Consider the following 18,603-nt stretch of genomic DNA (forward strand, 5'->3'; position numbering starts at 1 on the left):
GGTCAGATGACCACAGATGATATTCTTGGCAGTAGAGTCCAGTTGAACGAACTTCTTGACATCAGCAGCAGTGACACCTTCTCCAGCCTTGGGAACGTCGTTCTTGACGACATACCATAGGTCGACGTCAATGGCTTCAAGATGCATGCGCATCTTATTCTTCCAGTAGGGATATTCAGTTCCATCGAAGACGGGCAACAGCGGAGACTTTAATTATCCCTGCAGTCGACATAGCTAAAACTCCAGGTGGTTAAACCGAATCACACAGAACAAGGGAGCACCTTGCTCTGATACAATTGAAAGTGCGTTATATCGACTAGAGGGGGGGTGAATAGACGATTTTTATGAAAGTCTTCAAAATGTGGAAGTTTCGAAGACAAACGATAGAAATAAACCTATTACCATGCAGCGGAAGGTAGACTACACTAGGCAAACCATAGTCAAGTATTCAATGAAGTGAAAGCACAATGACTAATAGCAGCTAGGTAGTAAGGATCAGGTAGTAAGATATTATGAAGCCGATCAGAACAAGCAGTCACTCAGTGAAGACAGAAGATAGTGCAATCATACAATGACTTCACAAGGACCAACAGTAAGTAAAGGGAAGGGAAGGATGAAACCAGTGACTCGTTGAAGACAATGATTTGTTGGACCAGTTCCAGTTGCTGTGATAACTGTGCGTCTGGTTAGGGCGGCTAGGTATTTAAACCTGAGGACACACAGTCCTAGACACCCAGTCCTGAACACGCAGCTCAGGACACCCAGTCCTCACCGTATTCCCCTTGAGCTAAGGTCACACAGACCTCGCCCAATCACTCTGGTAATTCTTCAAGGTAGACTCCCAAACCTTCACAGACTTTGTTCACCGGCGATCCACAATGACTCTTGGATGCTCAGAACGCGACGCCTAACCGGCTGGAGGATTCACAGTCCTCAAGTGTAATAAGTCTTCAGATCACACAGACAAGAAGACTTAAGTGATGCCTAACACTCTTTGGCTCTGGGTGGTTAGGGCTTTATCCTCGCAAGGAATTCTCTCTCAAAGGCTTCGAGGTGGGTTGCTCTCAAACGACAAAAGTCATACTCTAACTCTGAGAAGCCAACCGTTTATGGTTGTAGGGGGTGGGCTATTTATAGCACTAGACAACCCGACTGATTTGGTCCGAAATGACCCTGGGTCACTAAGGAACTGGAGACGTGTTCCAACGGTCATATCAACACACACGGGCAACTTTACTGGGCTACAGCAAAGCTAACTTGTCGACTCTGGACAAGATTCGCTCTTCATAGTCTTCACTCGAAGACATAGGTTTTGGTTAAAGCATTCACTTCAGTCATTCTGACTGGTTCTCTTGGACCCACTTAATAGTACGGTGGTTCCTAATGACTCATAAGAAGAAAAGAACTATGAGATCTGAGTCTTCGAGCTCCATAGCTTTCATGCGATGTCTTCTCTTGTCATAGTCTTCAATGAGAATATCTTATACACCTTTGAATCAGTGTCTTTTATACTTTTATGGGGTCATTCTTCTGGGTTAGGAATCGAATCAATGAGGGACTTCTACCTGTGTTATCTGCAATTCTCATAACACATAGTCTCAACTAGGTTTGTCGTCAATACTCCAAAACCAACTAGGGGTGGCACTAGATGCACTTACATTAACACGTAACCAATCTGCCAGGAACATTTTATAGCAAAAGTAGTACAAGATTGAGTCATGCTAGGGTACTCCATAATTGCAAACAAAGACATAGATGTATATAACGTAACAATATCTCAAAATCATCCTTACTGAACATGCTCAAAAGAGGCATGGATCACTCTGTAGCAACATGAATACATGGCATAAAAATAACATCAGGGAAATGACTTAGAAGAATTCTAAGTCCCTGAAATCAGCAACATCATGAGAGCTACTTTGCATGCTTGTGCTAGTCACCACATTGATCACAAAAATACATGGCATACACCCCTGTAAAGATGGCATGGCATAGCCCAAAACACATGTAGGGCTCAAGTTCATAGGAGGCACACAATAATCATGGCAAAAATGACAAATACTCATAATCCGTTAAGAACCAGGAACTAACATTATGAAGAACTCTTACAACAGCATTTTAGGCATCAAGATGGACTCAAACAAGTATGGTGCAATGGAACAAAATGAAGAGGACATCTTAACGAACAATTTGATATCTCACACGCGCAAAACAGAGCTACGGATGATGAGATATGATGCGATGAACATGGCCTGAAAAAGTTACAGATCCGGGGACTTGGAAGAAAAAATCACCTCCGGATCTAGGGTTGACCCAGGCATGCAAAACGAGGCGGCGGCGGAACTCGCCGGAGACGACGCCGGAGTTGGAGGAGACGACGGCCGGAGTTGGAAGAGCTCGCCGGCGAGGTGCGGGGAGGCGTGGGAGGAGGCCGGAGCGGCGGGATCCGGCCACGGGCTTGACGGATCCGGCGGCCAGCGGCGCGGGGTGAGCGGCGGCGTGCTCGGCAGCGGGCGGCGGAGGGCACGCGGAGGAGCGGGCGGCGGCAGGTGGCGGGCGCGGGCGGCACGGAGGAGCGGGCCTGCGGGGGCCGGCGTCGGGCCTGGCGAGCCGCGGCACGGAGGAGCGGACGGTGGCACACGTGGCGGCTCACGACTGGCTGGGCGCGGCGGCGGACGCGTCCGGCGTCGTCCGGACGTGTCCGGCGTGGAGAGGGAGTAGGTTAGGGTTTCAGGACCCGGAATTTCGGAGGGGGGGGCTATTTATAGATTCTGGGAGCTAGGAGAGTCCAAATGGAGTGCGGTTTTTGGCCACGCGGTCGTGATCGAACGGCCGAGAGGATGGAGGGGGTTTGGATGGATTTTGGGTCACTTTGGAGGGGTGTTGGGCTGCAACACACACGAGGCCTTTACGGTTCCTCAGTTAACCGTTGGAGTATCAAACAGACTCCAAATGGTACGAAACTTGACAGGCGGTCTACCGGTGGTATACCAAGGCCGCTTGGCAAGTCTCGGTCCAATCCGAGAATGTTTAACACTAGCACACGAAAAGAGGCAAAAGGAGACGCCGGAGGACATAGGAGTGCCGGAATGCAAAACGGACAACGGGGAAAATGCTCGGATGCATGAGACGAACACGTATGCGAATGTGATGCACATGATGACATGATATGAGATGCATGACATGGAAAAAAAGCAAAACGAAGACGAAACCCAACCACGAGGGAATATCATAACTTAGAGACGAAAATGGCAAGAGTTGGAATACAAATATGGAAAGTTACATACGGGGCGTTACACCTATCTCCTTGTGGTCGAACTACAGATGATGAGGAAGATGTTGACTTGAGAATGATCAATGATTCAAGTTCGGAGGAGGAGGATGTCCTTCTACCTCAACCTGGGGGTATGCACGTGAAGTTCAAGAAGTCTAGTCTCCCCAAGAGGGCTAAACTGTCTAACAACCGATCTATTCCTTCTTGTTTTCGGCAGAAAAGCAAAGGAGATTTATGCGACAAGATCTTGAAGCTAGAAGCAGAGGTCAATGATTTAAAGGAGGAGATCGCTCTTCTCAATTACAATATGAAAAAGCTGAAGGCACAATTGTCATCATCACCAACATCTTATTCACCAACAAAGAAGAACTGAGTATCTGGTATGAGCACTCCCCTTGGCAACTGCCAAGCTTGGGGGAGGTGCCCCGATATCGTATCACCATCACACTCCTATCTTTACCTATTTTCTTAGTACGATCCTTTTGATAATATCTTGATCTAGTAGAATAAAGTTTTAGTATGATCTAGTTTTGAGTTTTGCTTTATGATCCTTCTATGTAATCGAGTCCGTGAGCTATATATAATAAAGATTAGTTATGAGTCAAGGGCCTGATTATTTTGCTATGATCTGGAGGGAATAAAAATAAAGGAGAAGAGAAAGAATAAAAAAGGAAATAAAGATATCATATGGATCTTATGGAGAGTAATGACTTCACATATAAAGAGTATGATGAATAAAAATTGTTGGGAGTTGACATTCATAGTTTTGGTCATCGTTGCAATTAATAGGAAGTAATAAAGAAAGAGAGGTTTTCATATATAAATATACTATCTTGGACATCTTTTATAATTGTGAGCACTCATTAAAATATGACATGCTAAATAGTTGACGTTGGACAAGGAAGACAACGTAATGGGTTATGTTTTCTTACATCCGAAATAAATTATATTGTCAAGGATCATCCAACATGTTGAGCTTGCCTTTCCCTCTCATGCTAGCCAAATTCTTTGCACCAAGTAGAAATACTACTTGTGCTTCCAAATATCCTTAAACCCAGTTTTGCCATGAGAGTCCACCATATCTACCTATGGATTGAGTAAGATCCTTCAAGTAAGTTGTCATTATTGCAAGCAATAAAAATTGCTCTCTAAATATGTATGATTTGTTAGTGTGGAGAAAATAAGCTTTATATGATCTTGTTGTTGGGAAACGTAGTAATTTCAAAAATTTCCTACGCACACGCAAGATCATGGTGATGCATAGCAACGAGAGGGGAGAGTGTGATCTACGTACCCTTGTAGACCGACAGCAGAAGCGTTGTGACAACGCGGTTGATGTAGTCATACGTCTTCACGATCCGACCGATCCAAGCACCGTTACTGCGGCACCTCCGAGTTCTTGGCACACGTTCAGCTCGATGACAATCCCCGGGCTCCGATCCAACAAAGCGTTGGGGAGGAGTTCTGTCAGCACGACGGCGTGGTGACGATCTTGATGTTCTACCGTCGCAGGGCTTCGCCTAAGCACTGCTACAATATGACCGAGGTGGAATATGGTGGAGGGGGGCACCGCACACGGCTAAGGAACGATCACGAAGATCAACTTGTGTGTCTAGAGGTGCCCCCCTGCCCCCGTATATAAAGGAGCAAGGGGGAGGGGGCAGCCGGCCTAGGAGGGGGCGCGCCAAGGGGAGTCCTACTCCCACCGGGAGTAGGACTCCTTCCTTCCTTGTTGGAGTAGGAGAAGGAGAAAGAGGGGGAGAGGAAGAAGGAAAAGGGGACTGCGCCCCTTGTCCAATTCGGACCAGAGGGGGGGCGCAGGCCTCCTTCCTTTTGGCCTCTCTCCTCTATTCCCGTATGGCCCAATAAGGCCCATATACTCCCCGGCGAATTCCCGTAACTCTCCGGTACTCCGAAAAATACCCGAATCACTCGGAACCTTTCCGATGTCCGAATATAGTTGTCCAATATATCGATCTTTACGTCTCGACCATTTCGAGACTCCTCGTCATGTCCCCGATCTCATCCGAGACTCCGAACTCCTTCGGTACATCAAAACTCATAAACTCATAATATAACTGTCATCGAAACCTTAAGCGTGCGGACCCTACGGTTCGAGAACAATGTAGACATGACCGAGACACGTCTCCGGTCAATAACCAATAGCGGAACCTGGATGCTCATATTGGCTCCTACATATTCTACGAAGATCTTTTATCGGTCAGACCGCATAACAACATACTTTGTTCCCTTTGTCATTGGTATGTTACTTGTCCGAGATTCGATTGTCGGTATCCCATATCTAATTCAATCTCGTTACCGGCAAGTCTCTTTACTCATTCCGTAATACATCATCTCACAACTAACTCATTAGTTGCAATGCTTGCAAGGCTTATGTGATGTGTATTACCGAGAGGGCCCAGAGATACCTCCCCGACAATCGGAGTGACAAATCCTAATCTCGAAATACGCCAACCCAACATGTACCTTTGGAGACACCTGTAGAGCACCTTTATAATCACCCAGTTACGTTGTGACGTTTGGTAGCACACAAAGTGTTCCTCCGGCAAACGGGAGTTGCATAATCTCATAGTCATAGGAACATGTATAAGTCATGAAGAAAGCAATAGCAACATACTAAACGATCAGGTGCTAAGCTAATGGAATGGGTCATGTCAATCAGATCATTCATCTAATGATGTGATCCTATTAATCAAATGACAACTCTTTGTCCATGGTTAGGAAACATAACCATCTTTGATTAACGAGCTAGTCAAGTAGAGGCATACTAGTGACACTCTGTTTGTCTATGTATTCACACATGTATTATGTTTCCGGTTAATACAATTCTAGCATGAATAATAAACATTTATCATGATATAAGGAAATAAATAATAACTTTATTATTGCCTCTAGGGCATATTTCCTTCACTTGTGATGTGGAAGAAATAAAACGACGGACTGCATAATAAAGGTCCATATCACAAGTGGCAATATAAAGTGACGTTCTTTTGCATTAAGATTTTGTGCATCCAACCATAAAAGCACATGACAACCTCTGCTTCCCTCTGCGAAGGGCCTATCTTTTATGGTGATCTTCACCTTTCCTTTTTTCATTTTATCCTTTGGCAAGCACAATGTATTGGAAAGATCCTGATATATATAGCTAATTGGATGTGAGTTTTCATGAACTATTATTGTTGACATTACCCTTGAGGTAAAAGGTTGGGAGGCAAAACTATAAGCCCCTATCTTTCTCTGTGTCCGACTAAAACTTCATACCCATAAATATTGCGTGAGTGTTAGCAATTGTGAAAGACTAAATGATAGTTATGTGGACTTGATGAAAAGCTCTTATATTGACTCTTTCTGATGTTACGATAAATTGCAATTGCTTCAATGGCCGAGATTATAGTTTGTTAGTTTTCAATGAAGTTTCTGATTCATACTTGAAATTGTGAATGAATTGGTACTTTAGCATAAGAAATCATATGACAATATATATATATGTATATATATATATATGTTGTTGTTATAAGAATGATCATGATGCCCTCATGTCCGTATTTTATTTTATCGACACCTCTATCTCTAAACATGTGGACATATTTTTCTATATCGGCTTCCGCTTGAGGACAAGCAAGGTCTAAGCTTGGGGGAGTTGATATGTCCATTTTGCATCATGCTTTTATATCGATATTTATTGCATTATGGGCTGTTATTACACATTATGTCACAATTCTTATGCCTATTCTCTCTTATTTTACAAGGTTTACATGAAGAGGGAGAATGCCGGCAGCTGAAATTCTGAGCTGGAAAAGGAGCAAATATTAGAGGCCTATTCTGCACATCTCCAAAAGTCCTGAAACTTCATGGGAGCACGTTTCAGAATATATAAAAAATATTGGGCGAAGGAAGTACTAGAGGGGGGCCATCCCACCATCCACGAGGGTGGGGGCGCGCCCCCTCCCTCATGGGCCCCCTGACAGCCCTCTGGTGCCATCTTCTGCTATATGAGGTCTTTCGTCCGGGAAAAAATTATAAGCAAGCTCACGAGACGAAACATCGCCGCCACGAGGCGGAACCTTGGCGGAACCAATCTAGGGCTCCGGTGGAGCTGTTCTGCCGGGGAAACTTCCCTCCGGGAGGGGAAAATCATCACCATTGTCATCACCATCGATCCTCTCATCGGGAGAGGGTCAATCTCCATCAACATCTTCACCAACACCATCTCATCTCAAACTCTAGTTCATCTCTTGTATCCAATCTTTGTCTCAAAACCTCAGATTGGTACCTGTGGGTTGCTAGTAGTGTTGATTACTCCTTGTAGTTGATGCTAGTTGGTTTATTCGGTGGAAGATCATATGTTCAGATCCATTATGCATATTAATACCCCTCTTGTGAACGTCGACTACATGACACTTCACCATTGTTTGGCCTAGAGGGAGGCATTGGGCAGTAATAAGTAGATGATGTGTTGCTAGAGTGACAGAAGCTTAAACCCTAGTTTATGAGTTGTTTCGTAAGGGGCTGATTTGGATCCATATGTTTCATGCTATGGTTAGGTTTACCTTAATACTTCTTTTGTAGTTGCGGATGCTTACAATAGGGGTTAATCATAAGTGGGATGCTTGTCCAAGGAAGGGCGGTACCCAAGCACCGGTCCACCCACATATCAAATTATCAAAATACCGAACGCGAATCATATGAACGTGATGAAAACTAGCTTGACGATAATTCCCATGTGTCCTCGGGAGCACTTTCCTTTATATAAGAGTTTGTCTAGGCTTGTCCTTTGCCACAAAAAGGATTGGGCCATCTTGCTGCACCTTATTTACTTTTATTACTTGTTACCCGTTACAAATTACCTCATCACAAAACTATCTGCTACCGATAATTTTAGTGTTTGCAAAGAATACCTTACTGAAAACTGTTTATCATTTCCTTCTGCTCCTCATTGGGTTCGACACTCTTACTTATCGAAAGACCTACGATAGGTCCCCTATACTTGTGGGTCATCAGGATCTAACACAACAATCGCTGGTGCCATTGTCATGTGAAGGCACCTCAATGCATTTCGTTAAGTTGATGAATCCTTGTCGGATGTGAGCTTGGGGGAAATCGTTTTCTAGGGTTCCAGGGAGATAGAGGAACTCGGGAGCTAGGGTTCGTCTTGCAAACGGGGAAATTTCACCCCAAACCGTTTAGTGACACATCATTGTACCATTCATAATTCAATCGGCCTTATTACAACCAAAACCACCCTCGATGTGTCGCAAAGCCACTCAAAGGCTACATTTACCCTTTTATTAACTATGGTCCTATTGAAGTGGATTCGGGGTGAAAAGTATAATTTTCTGAAATCACTAGTTGGAGGGTACCCGTTACAAAAAACACTCTCATCTTCTCTTATGGTGACGAGTGGCTCACTGCATGTGTAACACTTGTCGCAACCTGAGAGTTTCATGTTTTTTCTAAATGTATTACCTCTTGAACCGTACACCCAAATAGTTTTTATCGTTGTGTTTCTCGCATCGAGATCCTCTAAAATAGATCCCATGTTAATAAGTTTGGACAAATTCCCCTCCTAAAAAAATGGAAACAAAGAAATGGAAAAAACGACAAACAGAAACCCGGAAAGACAACCGTACTTTTCACTTTTCGTGAACCATTTCCAAGAAGGATAGTTGTGCTTCTCACAGAAGCACAAGTATGCTTTTTTACTTTTCAAAAAGCAAAGTTGTGATTTCTATGCTTCCTGATAGTGAAAAACACGTCAGCGCTTCACTGTGAAGCACAACTCTACTTTTTTCACACGGAGTGCTTCACATGATAGAAAAAGACAAAATAGTTTTTTTCCCACAAAAACATAGGAAAAAACAAGCAAAATCCACTCCAAACCAAAAAAATAATCCAAAATGCATGCAGAAATGAATAAAAAAGACGTCCCCACAGGTGTGCCAACCGCGCGACATGTGACGGCGGCCGGGTGCACCATTTGTCAATGCAGGAGTGTCCCGGGTGCCCCTTAGAGGTCCTCGTGAAGGGGGTACCCTCCAGTTAGTCGCCAGAGCTATGTATCACCCATTGCGAGGTGAAGTTCAGTCTCGCCTTTCGTGAGCGCTCTACTGGGCCGGCCCTTTACTGTAGGACAAGGTTTTTCTGTTTCTCATGTTATGCACAATTTTGTTCTGTTTTTTCTTTTCTTTGTTTTTTTGTCAGTTTTCTTTCTTCTTTCTATTTTTCACCTGTTTTCTTCTGTTTATTTTCAAAAAAAATTCAACACGTGTCTACTCTTCTTTAGACAGAATGTACATTTATTATACACGCTTAACATTTTTCAAAAATACATTTTCCCAATATATGCCTTTGATGTCTACTTTTTTCATGTATGTTGTACATTTTTCCTATACACTAGGAACATTCTTTTATACCAATTTCACATTTTTATACATAATTAACATTTTTTCTATGTTTTGATGTCTACTTTTTTTCATGTATGTTTTACATTTCGATGTTTTCATGTCCGTTGTACATTTTGTCGTATACATTAGGAATATTTTTATAGATGTTTAACATTTTTTAGATACCTGGTTAACGTTGTTTTTATAATATCACGTGCATTTTTTTGAATCACGTGAACATGTTTTTGTTACTACATGTATTCAAAAATTGTTCACATTTTTGAACGTTTTCAATATTTTTTTAATTTCCTGAACTTAATTGAAAATTTAAGTTTTGTAGGTAATATTGAAAATTTTAAGTTGTATATAAAACAAAAAAAAGATAAAACTCGCCGAGCAGTATGTGGGTCGGCCCATTTACCAGGCTCCCCTGAAGAGTTGCTGCTTCCTTGAAGAAGTCGTTCCCCCCGGTGAAAAGAATCGCCGAAACAGCGGTCGGATTTGCTCAAAAACAAAAGTTAGTCGGTCGTTCCCATATACTCCATTAACAGCAGGTTGGGCCTTGTCCGCCCAATCAGCCCGCGACGCTAGCCTAGGGTTCTCGTCGTCCGTCTCCCAGAAACCAGAGTCCCTCCCACTCAATCTCCCTCTCCCCCCTTCACGACCCCCATCCGGCGGCGGCGCCCCAACCCCGTCAACCACCGTCTGGCTCTGCCGACCAGCGTCCTGCCCCCCTCCGGCGGATCGGCGGCGAGCTTTCTGAAGCCAATATGGTGAGTAGCTCAGGCTTTTGAGCCAGGTCCTGAAGCCGGCATGGTTGATTTGATGCTCGTTTGTTGTACAGCTGTTCTTCTCCTACTTCAAGGAGCTCGTCGGGAAGGAGGTTACGGTCGAGCTCAAGAACGACCTGGCCATCCGCGGCACGCTCCACTCGGTGGATCAGTACCTCAACATCAAGCTCGAGAACACTCGGGTCGTCGACCAGGACAAGTATCCCCACATGGTATGACCATCTTCATCCGGCTTATGCCAGTGCTTAATTAGTCAATGCCTATAAGCTGCCTGCCTGTTTTAGTAGAGCGCTGTATGGATCGCTTGATTCCCTAGATGAAGACTAACCCAATATCTTGCTGCTTAGGTGATTGTTTTTGTGTCATACTCTTGTTATAGGCTGCAAGGTGCGTTCGTTGACTTAGGAAACACAGGGTAGTGGTTGGTTCATATGTTGGGATCATAGACTTGCGATTCCAGATTCTTGGTGCAATGGTTAAGGTTTTATCTTGGAAGTTAAGACCAAAGAGTAGGTTTAAGCAAGCAATCTAATTGTAAGTTATATACCAGTGATGGTTGCGCTGCGTCATCTCGACTTCCTAGCAGTCTACCTTAATATCATTAGTTAGAGCTCAATTCAGGGGTGTTGTCTAAATGGATGCTATCCACGCTTCCTGAAAAACATACAATTTTAGTCTAAAGCTCTAAAGACATGGTAGAAATAATAAGGCATAACGTGTGCGACCTGATTATATTCTGTATATTCTATATGCTGATTCAGTTAAAGTCTTAAACGAGTGTCTCTAGTGGGTCTCTGTGTTATGTTTCACATACCTCATATGTTGATTCGGTTAAGTTTTAAACTAGGGCCTCTAGTGTTAACCAGACATGGTTAGCTCATGCTGTACCAAAAAATCTGGTAGTACTCGTTTGATCTTGGTACGTTAAGCTTCTTGAAATAACAATGCCAGGTAATTTCATAAGGTTAAGATTCTAGCTGCATACATGCAACAAATTTTGTACTAGATTGGTAATGAGTGCTTCACCTGGTTTATAACATGTTATAGAAGGTGTTGTTACTACCGGCACAGGAAATGTTGGTCCCTTAATCCCAGTACACGTTACACATGTAACAATCTGAACAGTTGGAATTGAATTGTTGTGTGAACCTTGTTGTTTAAAAGCCAACATTGTGCTGGAATCAATGTTTGTAAGGCGAGGCGACGCCTTAGACACATACATATACAATATATGGCAGACAATTAGGAGATTTAACAACTAGCATTAACATAATAAACTGTACATACATATGTGTTTAAGGAATTGCGCATCTCTATCCTAATCTCCATGGATGCCTCGGGACACTTATCCACATCACTATAACCCCCAGAAAGGTGCTGCTTCAGCCTTCTCACTCCAGCATGGACTATCTTGCCACACAATGTACACTGGAGTAAATCTTTCCTCTCTAAATCTGGCCAGAACCCATACTTCCAAGCTGGATCATCGGATGTAGCTCTTCTCCTAGGATCGTTGAATAGATCATAAGCATTACCAGCCACAGGATCCATGAGGACAACTGGCTACTGCAGCAACACTGAGAGAAGGCCCAATCAGCCATGAAATAAAAAGAGAGAAGAGCCAAATCACTAGAGCAACCAGATCAAACATGGGGAAGGAGAGAAGAGGTGGTGGGGCTGCTGCCTTGTGGATGGAGAAGCAGATTTGGGAGGAAATGGATGCAGAGGAGAAGGAACAGGCAAGCAGCCAAGCACATCTAGCTACACTGCAGGGAGAAACAGAGTATTGGAGGGGTGGAATAAAAGCAGAGAAGGGCAGGTGAGAAGCGAGACTAGAATGGGAGTCACACCTTGCTGTTGCTCCAGAGGAGGAGGGGGAGCTGAGCCCGGAGAGGAGAGGCACAGATCGGAGCCATGGAGGAAGGAGCCGCTGCCAAAGGTCAGAGAGGAGAAAAGGAATCCCTTTCGCGTGGATTGGACGATTGGTTCGATCCTCTCTCCCACCCTCCACCTTGTACCTGTTTGCAGTTGTGCGTGGGCCCAATCTTTCCTGCGGAAGTTTCCCGCTCGGTTCACTCTTCCTCGCATGGGAGCAGCCAAAGGCATCTGAATGGCCCAAGGCGCCACCTTGCATGCCTAGGAAGATGATTCATATACCCTATGGTCTAAAGTGAATGCTTTACAAAGCTGTCTAGGGCAGGCTCGACGTCTTGCCATCGGAGGGTGCCCTGTCGTCGCCTTACAGACGCCTTTAAAACAATGTCTGGAATATTTTTTTCTCCATACGACCAAATGGGCGATGCATGCCATTTTGGATAGAATATAATGCACTGATCTAGTATTGTATATCTGTAGTTGTCCTTTTGGGCAGGTAAGTTGAACTACTGATATTCTGTGGAGGTATTTCAGAGTGGATACCCTTTTGAACTGCTCTCATTGGTATTTAGAGTAGATAACCATTAGTGAAGATTGCTTGTTACTAGAAGCGTGCGGGTGCTATGCCGCACCGCTTGCCTCCGAGCGTCTCACTGGTTGCTTCAGTGTTCCTTGTATTGGTAGAACACGGTCAGCCACACACACAAGAACAAAGGCCTAGGCAACACAAGAAGTCAAGAACAAAGAAACCGAAGGACTCCAACCAACAAACGCAAAGAAATAACAACAAAATCTTAAGACACCGCCCCTAATAAAGTGACAGACCGCACCATGCTCCCCAATGCAAGAACACACAGCACGTGCGCACCATCGCAACAACCATAACCCCCAAAGATCCATCAAATCAAAATGGAAACACGTCGCCCAAAACCCATCGACCAAACACCCTCGCGTTCAGCCCTCCCTCAAATTCCCATTTGTTTTATTGAGGAATCACTCTTGATCCTCTAAAGTCTCTTCTCCGTCTATAACTCAAAGTCCATCTGTCTCTCGTGGAAGCGCTTTAGAGTGCCTAGAAGATCCAGCAAACGGGGGTGCCAATGCTGTCCCAAGACCAGATCACGGTAGGTAGCTGCTTTAAAGAGGTTGGGAGACAGACTGGTGAACAATCTTCTTCTTGTTTTCTCCCTCAAAGTCCATCTGTCTCTCGTGGAAGCGCTTTAGAGTGATCAACATTGAATCTCAGGATTCAGAATGACATGACCTCTCCTCATTGCCTATCCCCAAACCAAACCAAAACTAAAAGAAGGATCACAACAAAAGGGAAAATCAAGGATGGTTAATGAACTAATCGAAATGCAGTCACACGACATGAAGTAGTTCCTACACATACTCGCTGGACTCGCAACATATTCTGGTGGCCTCGGTGATGTGGAACCCAACCTTGGGCTCCATGATGCCGACATTGAACTTGGCCTTCTTCCCCTCCTTCATCCTTGGCAAGTTGAGCTATCTGTACCTATACCACCAAAATCAGCACCCACGAGGCCAAGAAATCATTTATCCGTTGTGGCGGCATTACACCGGTTCAGAGTGTCAACGGTGAATAGAAGGTGGTGAACCCGGTGAGCTTGAAGGCCATGCTGAAACAGTCGAGGTCCAGCACGAAGGAGCGGACGACGTCTACACTCCGCCTAATCTTATTGATGCAATAGGTCGAGGTTCAACACGGAGGAGCGGACGACGTCCACTTTGCCCAATCTCGTTGATGCAATAGGTGCGGAAGAGCACGGACTTGAAGGGAAGCTAGAATAGAAAGATAGAGTGACACAACAGTCGAGTGAACCGACGCCATAGTTTTCGGTCGCAAGTAGCAAAGTGACCCTTCTCGTCTCTCCTAAGGACCCCAATTAAGCAAACACATGTGCAGCAGACACACACCGCCGAAAAGGGCAACTAAGTGACACGGGACATCATATTGGGCTAGGTGTAACAAGTGTCCGGTAGGGGTGGGCAGAAAAACCGTGAACCGAAAACTGGATCGAGAAAACCAAGGCCAAAGTCGAAAAAGGTTAGCAATGTTCAAAACCGAACTTAGCTCATTGGACTCAGATATTGCATCAAGGCCTAGCAAACTAAGCCGAATAGGCAATAGCCCATCTACCAACTACACCTACGTAGCCTTACATCTGCCCAAACGTACGCAACCCCCAATCGTAATGCGTTCCATTCTAAACCGTAGCACGGCCACCTCCGTTCTCCTACCTCGCATAGTCCCAGTAATCGCCAGCGTCCATGACTTGTACGCGGCTGTGGCCATGGCTCCTTCTGTCCTTCATGGCCGAAGGTTGTGCCTGGATCTCCTAACGCACAGTGTCCGGTCGTTCACATGGCTTCCACGTGCGATGGCCATGGCTCCTTCATGGTCGATGATAGCATTCATAGCACTCTCATAGCCTGCGGCTCGCCAACAACGATTTCTGGCATTTCCTTTCTCCTACCATTATTGCCAGTGCTTGATTTCTGCTCGTATGTTCCATCGTTTCTTGCTTATTAAGATTTGACTCCTGATTTGTTCCTCCCAGAAAATACCGGTCCTCTTCAGTCATGACCGAGGGCTGAACCAAGTTCTAGGTGCAAAAATCAATCGGTTTTGCATTTGTGGAGTAACCGACCAGTCATCACATACACGAAGGAACCAAATTTCTTTATTAATTGAAGAACTGAACTGATCGATTTGGTTAGACCAAACGCCTAGTCTAACGGACATCCCATGCAGTGACAAAAAGTAAATCCCATGTAGTGACCAAAGGGACCCATCGAGTGACCAAGTCAAAGTCGTGGGGCAAAATTTCAAATTGTACACCTTAATTGACTGTGAGAGCTTTAACCCCTACTCCCTCCGTCCTTGAAAGAGCTTCCAACTTTGTTGGAGGGTCAAACTATCTCAAAGTTTGACCGAGTTTGTGCAAAATATATCAATGCTTGTGAAGCCAAATAGGTATATGACGAAAATATATTTTATCATGAGTCTAACGCTACTATTTTTTTTGCTGGGAATCTAATGCGACTAATTTGATAGCATAAATGTTAGTCTATTATTGTATAAATACGGTCAAACATAAAGAAGTTTGACTTTTCAACAAAGTTGGAAGTACACTCTTTCAAGAGGGAGTAGGTAGCTTATAGTGAATTAATAAAGGACGAGTGCATATAGGTATTCCCAAAGGGAAGTAAAGCTAGTATCATATAGTATAATGTTTTGTTGGCCGTGATAGTTGCCTGTATGTCAGATATCTTTCATGTCCGTGTTTGGTCACCAAACCATGTATGTTACGCCACTCTTGTCATGCTCGGCCGGTCAATTAGTATATCTGGAGAACACTCGGATGCATCTGTTCGTCGCTACTATGGAAACTAGTAAAGTAGTACTAACATTGATCTCATTTGCACACGCTAATCTGACAATTCCTGTTGGCAGCTATCGGTGCGGAACTGCTTCATCAGGGGATCTGTGGTGCGTTACGTCCTGCTTCCGCAGGATGGGGTTGACATCGACATCCTCCATGATGCCACCAGGAGGGAGGCACGGGGCGGCTGATTGATATAGTTTATTCTCTTTTCTCGGCCGTGAGATAATTCTAATCTGATTTGTGGAACTGGAACATGTATGGACTGACATCGGCATTGCTTAACTCTGCCTGTGGTACACTTGCAGTGCAAATTATCCAATGTTACATATGTCAATGTGGTATTATCAAAGAGCAACAACCAAGCATTGCCATGCTGTGCTGCTGGTGTTGATGCAAATTTCGATTGACGTCGTTAGATCAGGTCCTTTGGTTGTTTGAGATTCTTCAGGCTCCCTTTGGAACGCCTAATATTTCTGGGCGACTCTACTGAAAACTGTGGCCTGTGTGACGTTCCCTGAAATTTCCTGAGACTCGAGCTTTGTTGTTGCGTGTTTTCCCATGGTTGCTTGGGCAATGTTGCTGAGAAGTGCTAACGTTGTTGGCATGTACTGGCATGCTGCTGACTGAGTGGTCAAAGATGGATGAGTAGAGCGCATGGTTTGGTTGGGAATCAGGTTGAGTGCGACCTGTACTTAAAGCGAAGTACAAACACTGCTGGAAGCAAAAGATGGGCATTTTAACCTTTTACAGTTGGTGATGAGATGACGCCACCATCCCTCTTTCGTGTGTCTGTCTGTGTAAGATGTTGGTAGTAATTTAATTTGGGTGGTGGTACTATACTAAACAAGTGGTAGTAGTATTAACGGTGACTTGTACTCTACTCCTGCGCTTTGTTGCTCCCAAGCAAAGCACCTAGAGATGCTAATTTCCTCGAGAGAAAGAGAAAAGTAAGGTGTAGTGTGGGTCGAGAGAATGATACACGTTTCCCTCTGCTAGCATCAGGAGACGCGTGCAACAAGGTCAGGAGACTTGTACAATAAGATGATGTAAGCATGCGGTAAGAATTAAAGTGATATTATATTTCAAAAATGATAAATACATGACGTCGGGTACGAGCATACGGCAGATCGAACTTTTTTATGGCAATTCCAGTAATGTAGAGATAACAAGTTAGTTGACACACACAACAATTTCTATCAAAAATAAATTGAAGCACGAAGTTACTATACTTGCCAACTAAAATTGTCATCCTCGCGTCACTAAACTTATCATCGAAAGCGTTAGATTTGCCATATGCTCGTACATGGATGTTCGGGCGTTACCAGATTTCTTATATTTTTGTTGAGTTGGATGAGAGATAAAAGTAGAGAGAAGGGAAGTTGTAGATTAAAATATAATTACAACACGAACTCTAAGGTAAAATGTGAGTGTAAGTTAAAACAAATACATATATATTGTGTAGTTTACTAGGTGTCGGTTTTTAGTTTCACGTATTATGTTTGTTGTAGTCGTGTACTATCGTCTTACTCCCTCCGTTCCAAATTACTCGTCGCAGAAATGGATGTATTTAGAACTAAAATACATCTAGATACATCCATACCTACGATAAGTAATTCGGAACGGAGAGAGTACATTATAGGACGGAGTAGTAGTTTCTTTCTTTTTGCAAAAAAGACTAAAGGCACAAATCCTTAAAAAAAACTTATACAAATTAGAAAATATATCGAGATACTTGAGGATGTCGATGTCTTCTTCCTCTTGCATCTATCAGTGGGCAATGTGAGCAAAGTTTGCTACACCTCCGTCTCAGCATATCAAACTTGTTTAAATCAAGGAGGTTGTGTAAGCAGTGGCCTTGGAAGTCGTCGATGTAGACCAGAAGATGTCGGCACTCATAGTTTACGTTGCAAGTCGCTGTCCCGGAGAAGAAAATACAAAGTGAGCTGATACGTCTCCAACGTATCTACTTTTCCTAACACTTTTCCTCTTGTTCTGGACTCTAATTTGCATGATTTGAATGAAATTAACCCCGGACTGACGTTGTTTTCAACAGAACTATCATGGTGTTGTTTTTGTGCAGAAATAAAAGTTCTCGGAATGGAACGAAACTTTGCGAAGAATTTTAATATAAATAAAGAAAATTTCTGGAGCCAAGATCCATCGGAGGGGGGGGGGGCACCTGGGTGGGCACAACCCACCAGGGCGCGCCCAGGTGGGTTGTCCTCACCTGGTGGCCCCGCAGACCTCAACCCTGATAGCCCTGGTGGGTTGTGCCCACCCAGGTGGCCCCGCAGACCTCAATCCTGATACTATAAAATCACATATTTGAAGAAAAAATCAGGAAGAAAGAATTATCGCGATCCACGAAATGAAGTCGCCGTCACCTCCTGTTCTTCATCGCGAGGCCAGATCTGGAGTCCGTTTGGGGCTCCGGAGAGGGGGATCTTCGTTCTTCGTCATCACCAACCCTTCTCCATCGCCAATTCCATGATGCTCCCCACCGGGAGTGAGTAATTCCTTCGTAGGTTGCCTGGCCGGTGAGGAGTTGGATGAGATTCATCATGTAATCTAGTTAGTTTTGTTAGAGCTTGATCCCTAGTATCCACTATGTTTTGAGATTGTTGTTGCTATGAGTTTGCCATGCTTAATGCTTGTCACTTTGGGCCCGGGTGCTATGAGTTTTGTTAGGGCTTAATGCTTATCACCATTATATCCACATGTTCTAGATCCGATCTTGCAAGTTATAGTCACCTACTACGTGTTATGATCCGGCAACCCCGGAATGACAATAGTCGGGACCACTCCCGGTGATGACCGTAGTTTGAGGAGTTCATGTATTCACCGTG

The 18,603-nt window shown here is 44.2% G+C and overlaps 1 protein-coding gene across 1 annotated transcript; it reads left to right on the forward strand.

Moving 5' to 3' along the window:
* Positions 1 to 10,171: 10,171 nt before the first annotated feature.
* On the forward strand, positions 10,172 to 16,164 carry LOC125523278 (sm-like protein LSM2). Its single transcript, XM_048688331.1, has 3 exons — positions 10,172 to 10,451; positions 10,523 to 10,681; positions 15,826 to 16,164. Exons 1-3 carry the CDS (start codon positions 10,449 to 10,451, stop codon positions 15,943 to 15,945), a joined length of 282 nt encoding a protein of 93 aa, XP_048544288.1. The 5' UTR covers positions 10,172 to 10,448; the 3' UTR covers positions 15,946 to 16,164.
* The last annotated feature ends 2,439 nt before the right edge of the window (positions 16,165 to 18,603 follow it).

The sequence above is a fragment of the Triticum urartu genome, chromosome 7, assembly GCF_003073215.2.
Source record: "Triticum urartu cultivar G1812 chromosome 7, Tu2.1, whole genome shotgun sequence".
In the NCBI taxonomy this organism is placed as follows: Eukaryota; Viridiplantae; Streptophyta; class Magnoliopsida; order Poales; family Poaceae; genus Triticum; species Triticum urartu.

Bases quoted from the DNA above. Each gene is read 5' to 3' on its own strand.
- LOC125523278 (XM_048688331.1), top strand. The intron at 10,682-15,825 runs GTATGACCATCT...TCCTGTTGGCAG, and splicing joins AGGACAAGTATCCCCACATG to CTATCGGTGCGGAACTGCTT.